This window comes from Glycine max, chromosome 17 (genome assembly GCF_000004515.6).
Source record: "Glycine max cultivar Williams 82 chromosome 17, Glycine_max_v4.0, whole genome shotgun sequence".
Taxonomy (NCBI): Eukaryota; Viridiplantae; Streptophyta; class Magnoliopsida; order Fabales; family Fabaceae; genus Glycine; species Glycine max.
Genome location: NC_038253.2, coordinates 35365623 through 35377601, shown reverse-complemented (window position 1 = coordinate 35377601; position 11979 = coordinate 35365623). Strand labels below are relative to the sequence as shown.

The window sequence follows — 11979 nt, the reverse complement described above, 5'->3', positions numbered from 1 at the left end:
TACACTTTCTCTTTAACACTGTGCATAAACACTGGTCGGGTTATTGTATAATTCATAGCTCACGATATAATTAATGTAACATCAAATGTTAACACATCCACTTATTCACAATCGAATATCATGTCCATACTTTAACATCTCATAACATCACATCAACCATCTTATAACATTCTCAATGATATTCATAAGGTACAACATACACATGTTCATAAAATTTAACCATAATATTCTCAAACTCCAACACTTAATAATTTTTGGAATCATACTATAACACTCTACAATATTATTTACATAAATTATTAATATAAATAACTACCTCTATATATATAAACTAGCATACATCATATTAAATCACAAATTTCAAAGTAAGCTTTCAATGTACAAATTCTAAATAATTATATGAACACTTTGGTCAGTTTCAATTATGATATTAATTTTTTAAATTATATATAAAAACCTAAACAGCAAGAAAAAGAGAAAATACAAAATCAATATCTCTCTAAATTTCTCCTTACTTTATTTTATCAATTCATATTAATTAGAAAAAAGTACTCAATTTATAGGGTTCACGCTCAACACAATAACATATCAATTTCACAAAAATTGGTTTGTCAAACATATATAATTCACTGTAATAATTATAAGGATAAAATGAAATTGCAAAAACACCCAAAAACTCATTCCAATTGATATCTCTAAGGATCCCTACACATGTTCTCACTAGTTCCCAATTGTGAATAACTCATCCCTTACCTCTAAGCGGACTCACGTGTCTTCCGACAACGATAGCGGCATCTATAGCGATTCCCTGAGATTCCTCAAATTTTTCCTCCGACTGCTCCGATAGAATTCTCGAACGTTAGAGAAACGGAGAAGAGATTGAAGCCTCTGCTTGTACTGTCTTCATGCGATTCCTTTTTCTCCCACCACTAATATTATCTCGAAAATCCCAACGGTGAGAGTGTGCGAAATTGAATTTCGAGGAACATATCCAAATTTCATGAAAATCCAACGGTTAAAGAAACCAGGATCGTAGTTTTACCGAGACATTTTTGGGTTTCTGTGGGAAAATAAAAAGCTACAATGAGAAGGGTTTTCCTCTAAGCTCAGACATGATTTTACAATTCCCAACTGTGAGAATGCTCGAAATTGGGTTGCAAACGTGGTGCTCAAATTTCACAACGATCCAACGGTTAATGAGTCCGAGATCATCGTTTTTCTGAGACAGGTTTTGTGGGCTGCGAGAAAAAGAAAGGGTTTTGAGAAGAGAAGGGGAAAAACGAAAATGAGAGGCAGAGGAAGCTGAGGAGTCAGTATGAAAGACCTAGCATGTTGCTATTTATAGCTAGGGGCATTTACGACCTATTATTTACTTTATTTATTTATTTTTATTATTTTTAATAAAAAATTCTTAAATTTATTTATGAAAAAAATGGGATGTTACACTTCTCGTGCCTATGTCCAATCCTCAAGCAATCCACTTGAGATTTTCCACTCTCTTTGTAAAAATCCTTTTACAAAGTCTGAACCACACAGGGACAACTCTTCCCTTGTGTTCATGATTCCTTACAATTTAAGAGACCCTTGGTCCCTTAATCAATCTCTTCGAATAAGAAGAGGAAGAAGAATAATTCTCTCTTTAAGAGAAGGATATTACAATTGAAGTTCTTGGATGAACTCTTAATAAATTTGTAAGTGTTTGCACAAGAGTTGTTGAGAGAGCATTTGACAATGAAGTTCTCTTAGAATATCTTCTCTTGCTTTTTGAAATCAGACACACATATATATAGGTCATTCGTGTCCTTTTCAAAATGATTTGAAGATATGTGTATTTTCAAAAAGCTTCTTTTCAAAAAGCTTTTTCTGAAAATTTTCACCGGTAATCGATTATAGGTTTCGGATAATCGATTACACAGTTATATTTTGAAGGGTCATGACTTTTGAATTTGAATTTCAAGAGTTCCGTTGCTGGTAATCGATTACAAATATCTGATAATTGATTACAGGTTCAAAATTTAAATTCAAAACCCTTCTTAACATTACTAAAGCCTTGGATGTCTTGAAAACACTTTGTTTTAAGGCTTGATCTTTAGTTAATCTTGAAGCAAGACTTTGTTTGTTGAAACAACCTTGTATTAATCTTGAAGCAATGTTTCTCCTTTGAAGCAACCTTGTATTAATCTTGAAGCAATGTTTCTCCTTTGAAGCAACCTTATTTGATTTTACTTTGACATCATCAAAATCATGTATTCATACATTCACAATGGTGTGAAATTTGTTTCATTAAATTCACTTACATGAAAACTATGAAACTATAGTATCTTAATTAGTTCCAAGCTTCCAACCTTTCTTATGTAGCATGGCTGAATTAAAACAATAGAGATGCCACAAAATCATTAAAACATTATCAAGTAGACTTAAAATCTCAAATCTATTGCTGATTTCTTTGAACTGTAACATGATCTTATATGACACAAATTGATTACCCCCATTGTGACACCCTCTACCCCTCACATATATATTAATAAAGGAATAAAAATTCAAATATTAATTAAAAGTATTTTTAAAACATTTTTAAATACAAGCTTTTCAAATGGGTAAAAGGCTCACATTCACTTTCTTCTACATCATATTCAAACTTGTCCAAATAAATAATAAAGTCATCTCGACTCAAAGAAAGTCATATAAGTCTCATACAATTAATATAGAACCTATATCCTAATGTCACATCCTATCAGAGCGTGGTGTTCCTGTGTCCTCTAGCATGAGGTTCTTCATAGTCATCCACCTATTCATCTGCTCCCCCGAACACAAAGTTCAAGATCATCACAGGATCCAAACACAAACAGCAAATCGGGAGTGAGTTATCACATTGCTAACTACTAGAGAGAAACAACACAACATATAGTAGCCAAATACAATTTACTTAGCATATCTCACATTATTTCATCACTTTGTCATTCATCAATCACACTTTTCATCCATCAATCACACCTTTCAATCATCAATCATTATACATGGGAATCACACACTCCGATCAAGACATAATAACACATCAATTTCATAATAAACAATTAGCAAGCGTATGCGACAGTTATGCTAAGACTCAAGCCTATATGCAATGTGGTACCATGTCAGTGAAAAACCACCCTGGGGCGCTTAGGAGTACATAACAAGACACACCACACAATGGGTTTGTCAGGTCACTCTCACTAAGTAAGATCATAGGGAGACCAGTCAGGGTCACGATGTTTTGCGAGAATGCTCCAACCATATGGGATCAACATAGGCTTAAAGGAGCACTCAAACCCGATGACCCCCAAGGCCTACACTCCGAAGAGTCCGTTAGGGCCTCTCCCTCCTGATTCAGGTCCAACCCCTAAAATTATTTTAGCACACAGACTCTATCTATGAACTGTACAAAACACACGACTCCTCAATTGTTCTCAAAATAATTTTAACTCGTCGCCCTTTAAGGGTCTTATCATTAACTCGTCACCCTAAAAGGGACTTAACATCAACTCGTCACCCTAAAAGGGACTTAGCATTAACTCGTCGCCCTTGAAGGGACTTATGATCGTGTGATTGTACAATTCATAGTTCACAACTCGATGCACATATATATTTCAATCATATACATACTCAATTTATCACATACACTTAATCTCAATCACAATGGTATAATCTCAATTTAACATGTTATCACACCTCATGAATCATGTACACTTTACCTATGAACTATGCAATACACACATCTACTCAATTGTTTTCAAAATCATTTTAACTCGTCGGGTTCCCACAGTGGATCCCATCACAATACTCGTCGCCCTTAAAGGGTCTTACAATTATGTGATTGCACAGTTCATAGTTCACAACTCAATACACACATCTCATCTCAATACACATGTATTTCATCATCCGTCACATGTTCAATTTATCACATACTCATAGTTTGAATCATCATTTCATAACCTCAACATAACAATTTATACAAAAGATTTCATCACAACATGGGGTGTAAAATCCCTGAAATAGTTTCTCACAATTATATCAAAATCAATTAATCAAATTCATGGGTTAAACACAAAGACATCAAGAGCACTCAAGTTTATCAATCAATTCTCATCAGGACATCAATTGATACATAGAACACAATAATATTATATTTATAATCATAAACGGAAAATTACAATTCAATAAACATCCCAAAATAAACCCAAATTTAGTTCTCTAAGAATCCCTACACATGTTCATTCTAATCCCCAATTGTGATAAACTCATCCCGTACCTCTGAGCGGACTCACGTGTCTTCAGCCAGCGATAGTAACATCTATAGTGGTTCCCTGAGATTCCTTCAGTTATTCCTCCGACTACTCCGATAGAATTCCCAAATGTCAGAGAGACGGAGAAGAGATTGAAACCTCCACTTGTACTGTCTTTATGAGATTCCTTTTTCTCCCTCCACGAATATTATCTCCAAAGTCCCAACGGTGGAAGTCTGCGCAATTGAATTTCGAACAACATATCCATATTTCATGAAAATCCAACGGTTAACGAAATCGGGATCGTAGTTTTACCGAGACAGTTTTGGGTTTCTGCGGGAAATTGAAATGCTACAATGCGAAGGGCTTTCCTCTAAGCTCAGATATGATTTTGAAATTCCCAACGGTGATAATGTTCGGAATTGGGTTGCGAACATGATACTCAATTTTCACGATGATCCAACGGTGAACGGATTCGAGATCGTCGTTTTTCTGAGATTAGTTTGGTGGGCTGCGGGAAAAAGAAAGGGTTTTGAGAGAAGAAGGGGAAAAACGAAAATGAGGCCAAAAAAGATGCAGCTGACTTAACATAACTATTTATACCTAGGGTACTCAGCCTATTATTTGCTCTATATTTATTTATTTATTTATTTTTACTAAAAAGCTTTTTAAATTTATTTTCTAAAAATTGGGATGTTACACCCATAGTAGTAATCAACATTAAATTTAGTTTTAAAAAAATAAGTAAGATAAATGTTAACAACACACTTTTTTAATCACACTCTATGTTATTGGTTGGAATTATTAAAAATGAAAAAATTTGGAGTATCCCACATCATATTTAAACGAATTTTAAAAGGCACTCAAGAGATTTAAAGGTATATCTTACATTTGAGGCTCATTAATTTTGGAGTCTCCAAAACAAAAAAGTGAGATTGATATATAATAGGAAATGATATAAGAGTCAAATAGGTTATGTTTAAAAAAAGAAGAAGAAGAAAATTATTACTTCTAACTTGAAGACAAGAAATCTATGCAGTCAAGAAGTGAACACTTAAATTTAGTAATCAAATCTTGAAGACAAAATTCTTAAAAAGAAGAAGAGAAATGTAACACTTCAATATTTTAAAATATGACCTTGAGATTTAAGTTAGGAATTTAAAAATTTATTAATTCTTCTAATATATATATTTTTTGTAGAGATTTGTCTTTATAACATCCTGCATTTTAAGTATAATTAGTAATAATTAGTACTATTAATAAATGGCAAATACTTTGATAGTTGGTAATCGTCAAATATTCTTTAATTTTACATATGATTGTAGGTGATTATGGAACATTTCTAATACATGGAGCCTTGTTTTACCTTAAGATTGGGGTGAATTGTGAATAATCACATTGGAACTCTAGAATTTTAGTTTTTTTGTAGGACTTTTTTGATGTTTTTGTGGAGTTTTTGAAGGAAAAGTTATTGAAGAAACCAAGCTCTTCTCGCTTAAGTGTTGCATACTATGTGCTTAAGCAAGCCAAGTCAGAATCAAACCCAAGAAACATTGACATGCCTCACTCAAGCAAGTCATCTTGAGTGCCTGAGCGAGGGGAATTATGAAGATAATTGATGAAGTTAAGCTTGCAAAGCATGAACAAAGTGAGGCTTAAGTGAGCTAAGTAAGAGAACAACATATGATTTATGATACCACTAGAATTGGTTTGTGTGTTCATGATGAGCAAGGGGGATTGGTTTAAGCAATGACATTGTGGAGACAACCATGCATGGACGTTCAAGAAAGTGAAACATGGGGTTTATTAATGACTTCATTTTGTAGCTACAATAAATTTGAATCATGTAGTGTTTAAATTAGACTGTAAAATGATAGTTGGTGAGATAAATACTGCATGTGGGGACAGACAAAATTGAGAAATATTGTCGTTGAATGTAGAAATATTTTAGTTGCTCATTCATCCTATGGAATAGGATTTGTTAAGAGGTAAGCTGCTAATGGAGTTGCTCATGAGTTAGCAAGGATGACTTCATTGTTCCCTAGCCTATACTCTATTAATCATGTAATTCCTTGTATTGAGCATTGCAGAAGCAAATAACACAAGAAGAGAGGTTGAATTGTGTTTTTGAAAATTTAAAAACTTTTCTAAGATTGATAACACATTTATTGTTTGATTTAAATAGACCTAAAACACTTGGAGATCAGATTGCGTTAGACGATGATAAAAGCAGTTTTCTTTGTAAAACAAAACAAGATATAAAATTTAAAAATGAATTCAAACCCTTTGTCAATTAAAGCAAAAGAGAGAAATACACAAAGAATTATACTAGTTCGTCACAAACTCGAGACTACTTGCAGTTCCAGGCAGTTACCAAGGTTTCACTAACTTATGAAAGTTACAAGTATTACTCATTGTCACTTCTTACGCTTGCAAGCTCTACCTCAAACTTGACTTAAACATGGTATTCTTTGTCATACCAAGCCATTGCTAGCTCTAAACAAATCAACAAGATTTGTTTACTCACTACCTAAATATGTGATCCTCTTAAAGATGGATATATCACTCAACACTTTTAGTCTTTTCTCTCAAGGTATACAATAATATGTTTTATGAGCTCAGTATCTTTACAAGAATTTACAAGAAAAAAATTAAAGAATAAGATTGCATAGATGATTTGTGTCTTGTTTCTTCAAAAATTGTTTCTTTTGTGTCATATATAACCTTCATCTCTAAGTATATGTACGTTGTCTTGATTGGATTCTTCACTATGTTCTTCGTCTGAAGTCTTAAGTCTGTTGAAAAATTTAATGCTTGCATTAAATGTACATCCTTTATTCATGCAAAGTCCATGCTGATAAGTTAATGTGTATTGTAATTTAGCAAATAAGTCACTTCTTTCATCAAGTAGGTCTGCAACAACAGAGCACACCTTTTAATGGGACCAACATATGGATTTCATTTATTCTTCGTAGGAGTTTGACATGTCCTAAGAGAATATTTTTTGCATGAAAGAATCTCATACACAAAATATTAAATAAATGTCTTAAATGTTATAGCAGATCGTCTTATAAGTGTATCGTCTCAAACTTTAGACGTGCAAATACAAATCATAATTTAATAGCATATCTGATACAACTTTTATCATTTGTATTTATTGATATTTAATCAAAACAATTAGGAGTCTTGATTCGTCGTTAACATGTAAATGTCTTTTGACATAACAAACTTTTTGATTCATAATGAAATGAGATAAAAATTATATGGTTAAAAAATAAAGATAATTTAATTGTGATTTAATATTGCTAAAAATTTGCGATTTTGTTGGTTAATTTGTTTTTGTTTGTGTTAGGAAGGGCTTAGGGAGCCTAAACATGTCCTAAACCAAAATTATTAAAAGAATATATTGGTCAAACTTAGATATTTATTTTATAAATTATAGGTTTTATTTTTATTAAAATAATATAATGTTAACGTATAAATAATAATTATTTATTATTGGCATCACTTGGGACCATTTAAATGTATTGTGCTTTTCCAGTAAAAAATGTATTGTGTTTTTTCAGGAGGAATAAATCAATAAAGAATATATCTTATATTAGCCGTACTTTCCATTTCTCCGAAGCTCTCTGTCACTACCAAAAAAAGGTTTTTTTACAACACAACTTCAAGTTGGTGGCATTATAAACGTCGTAGTAGGGTGCATGGTGACATTTATGTAAATATTTAACTTCTACAACTATGTTTGATTGCTACACTGTCGTAGTTGCTTAAGCGGTGATATTTTTGTAATTAAGAACTTTGTCAACAGAGACAGTGCTAGAAAAGACCGTCTATGAACACTGCTTTTCCACCATGTTCTTGGAAAGCACCATCTTAGACTTGCCCGACATGAAACCAGCTGTCTCGTGCCCTCACTCACTACTGGACTACGCACATAACCTTCAACCCTCCTTGAGGTCACCGTCTCCTCCGTAGCTATCTTCCACACCGCCTCGCCCCATCGTCGAACATCTTCAGCCGCCGTTCAGTAACCGCCGTTCAATCTACACCTTTTTCTAGATGGGGTGGTAAGTAGTTTTTTTCCTCCATTGGGTTTGGTTGGACAATGTTGTCGGTATTAAGGAGTTGTTATTGGTCATGCCGCAGATTTAGTGTTCTTCCAGAACGGAATGATGGAGCCGTGGCTTGAGAGCAAAGGTTTGGAAGATGCAAACCAGGTGTTGGCTTATTTTGTTGTGTCCAAAATTGGAGAAACCCCTATTGATGGTAGGACTGATACCAATCCTGAACGACTCATTGCTGCATATGGCAAGTGGGCTTCTATTGTAGCTGCTAGATTAAATGTTGGAGGCCTCTCTTGCAAGGTTTCTTCTTTTTACTGTCATACATACTAGTTAGCCCCTGGATTTACATAAATCTTCAAATTGAAATCCCTGCGGTTAACTTGGTTATGGGCTAAAATCATAGCAACTTTAGAGACTATAATTACACGCTTATGTATGTTTAAAAGCCAGGTTCTTGACAAGGAGGTGTTTCAAAAGCAGATGTTGGAGAAACGTATATGGATTTGTTCCGTTATGCTTGTTGGAGCAACTCATGGAGGGGTTTCAGTAGGTGCCGTGGACATTGAATTCCACACTGAAGTAAGCTTTGCAATAGACATATTCTCAAAGATAAAATGAAATTTTGTTTGGATCAACTTCTCTATAAATATTTATATAGGAGAATATGATAACAAGCATAAAATTTTATTCTATAAGCTAAATTTAACTTGTGCATTAGTAAAATGAGCTTTTGGAGAAGTTAAAATTAGCATATTAATATTCTGTAACTTGCAGGGGATGGTTGGATTTTTTGCATTGGGTGCTTGGTTCCATCTTGTATATAGGTTGGGGCACCCTTTGTGCCCTTCATATATAATACAAATAATTTGCTGAGTAAAAAAACAAAATTGTTTGGCTTCTTCAAAAAGTTGATTTTAACTTATGGGAGAAAATTATTTCATTTTTTCTTTTCATTCTCTTCTCTTATAAGTGTTTATGGACAAACTTAACGAAACATGGTCTTAACCAATGATATTTTGTTTGATTGGGAAACAATATTACATGTACATGATTTGATTAAAATTGGGTAGTTAATAGGATGGTTGGTGATTGCATCAGTATCCTCTCTCTCATATGTATATATATGATTTCTTCTTTTGGATCTTGAAGATGTGTCTACTCAGTGACCTTTCTCAATGAGTAGGTAAATGGCTATGGCTGAGTCTTGGGTGAAATCAAGTTAATATGAAATATCTTCAAAGTTCAATTTATTTTTTTGTTAGATGTGGTATGCTTGAAGGGTTGATCCTGAACTAAAGGAGCTCTGTCCAAAATGGGTGACCTGACTTTGAACTTGATTTGTTGCCTTGAATGAAATCTGTGAGCTACAAATTATAGACACAAACTATGTTTGTCATGCAAATTTGGGCCATAATAAGAGAAGGAAGAAAACGTAGAGATTTTTTGACAAACATCTTGAGCTAATATTGATAATGTATTTAACACTAAAAAAAAATAACACTACAATGAGAACTGACTAATGTTTGCACTTTTAGTTGTCCAACCTTATAACAGAACTGGCATCAACAGCATCAAGTGAAAAGGGGTTAACATTTGAAGAAGCCATGGAAGAGCGCTTATGTGCATATTCCCGAGCCGTAGCCCACTTTCCCACAGCAGTTAGGGAGGTAAATGATACAATTTAGTGGAATCAATATTGGATTCACTAGATATCTAGATGTCTCTGATATATAAGTTCTTATCTTGGTTATACTTGCAGTTCAAATGGAGAAATGGTTGGTTTTATTCTCTCTTTGATGGTATGTGGGGATTTACTTTTATTGGTTACATTTTCTTACAATTAGTCATTTACTCTTTGTTTTGAACCTCTGGAATTTTTAAATTTGTTCCTTCATATTTCATTCTCCCCTCCCTCTCATTTTTTAATTAAAAAAATATCTAAAATGTTTGGATTTTATATTCAGGATTATAAAATTGAAGGTTAGGGTAAAACAGGTTTATGGTTTTCTTTGCTTGTGCTTTCTTTTTGAAGATAGATAGCAATTTTGCAAAAAAAAACCTGACAAGGCTCTGCAGATAACCATGTGAAATTTCAGGGGTTCAAGTTAAATGCTTGTGTTCTTATAGTTATGTTGCTTTCTTAAATGACTGATTTTTACATCTAGATCAGTAACCATGGAATTTTCCTTTCATACTGTGCAATCTGGGAAATTTCAGAAATCAGTGACCATGGAATTTTCCTTACACCTCTCTTTGAGCCATTTGTCATTCCTCTGCTTCTTGAGAAACTTTCTTCTTCACTGCATTCAGCAAAGGTTGGTATTAATAGATTATTATTATATCTTTGATGCTAAATTTGTGTGTAATCAATTTTATTTTTTTAACTTAATCATTCATATTTTTGTGTTTGTTGGTTTTCTATGCATTCATTGGCTATTATGTTTAATTGGAAATTATCTATTTTTGACCATGCAACTATTAGCTTTATTATTGAAATTAATAGTTAGGAACATAAGGCTTTTGATCCATTCTTATACATTATGTTTTGATTATGATATTTTGATGTATAAAAATGACAAGTCTAGTCAATATGGCAAGCATAATAATTCGTGAAAATTGGTGGAGATTCATGTTGCTTCAATGCTTATTTAAATTATAAGCAACTTCCTTTGCTTGTTGGGTATGTGTGTACTTATTGGATTTTGGGTAATTTTGTCCAGATTATAGAATATTTGAAGAAGCTTCAAGGTAAATATGCTTTCAAAATTAATTGGAATTAAGCATACTGAGCTGAGCTCATTACACTCTAGAATGTTATTGTTCTTTTGGTTTTGTTTTCATTATATGTAGTTGCTCCTTTTCTTTATAAACCAAAAATAAAACATGGTCACTAGAATGCTAACAAATGCATAAAAGTATGCTTGCTAAATCCCAACATGACTTCAATAATTGGTTCATTAACACTCAAATTACACACAAAAGGCTTACGAGATAAATATGTGCAAATGCTACAATTACCTCCTGCATTTTGCTTTCCTTTAAATCATCTCCATGAAATAATAACGATAAAGTGAGTAAAAGAGAAACAATGAAGACACAAAAGACATTATTATACCATTTGAACTAATGTTATGGCTCGATCATGCCAACACTTTCAACTAAATAACACCAAATTTATAGCAAACCTTCACATTAAGTTGCAGTTAATCCCATCATTTAAAAGGGCAACATAAAAGAAAGATAAACCTCTTTGTTGTGATACTAAATTATCAGTTGGTTTAAAGGCTAAAAGAAAGGTAAAAATAATACTCAATGTTGCTCGGTGGAAAGAATAAATAAATGCACCAACGGATCCTTGTATGTAGCTTCTAACATGTAAACTTTGTACCTTGATCTCTGGAAGCAAGAGGAATATCAATCAACAAAGGAAACATATTGAAAAAACACAGATCTTATGTACCTTCCCTTAAATTCATTATCTTTTTAGGTATGAAATATGTAGTAATCACTACAGAGGCTACTCGCATTCATGCCCATTCACTTCAAATGAAATCAGCTTTTAATTCAAAAACATAAGGTTGCAACTTCAGTAGGAGGTAGCACATTTAAACAAAGCAATTGGTATAGGAAGGAGCATTGACCTCCCCATT

General features: G+C 33.1%; 1 protein-coding gene across 1 annotated transcript; it reads left to right on the top strand.

The window, feature by feature from the left end:
• The first annotated feature begins 6815 nt into the window (after window positions 1-6815).
• On the top strand, window positions 6816-11109 carry LOC106796703 (uncharacterized). Its single transcript, XM_014769621.3, has 8 exons — window positions 6816-6855; window positions 8222-8332; window positions 8412-8629; window positions 8780-8908; window positions 9865-9996; window positions 10089-10128; window positions 10547-10644; window positions 11050-11109. The coding sequence occupies exons 1-8, from the start codon at window positions 6816-6818 to the stop codon at window positions 11107-11109; spliced, it is 828 nt and encodes a 275-aa protein (XP_014625107.2).
• Window positions 11110-11979: the final 870 nt, after the last annotated feature.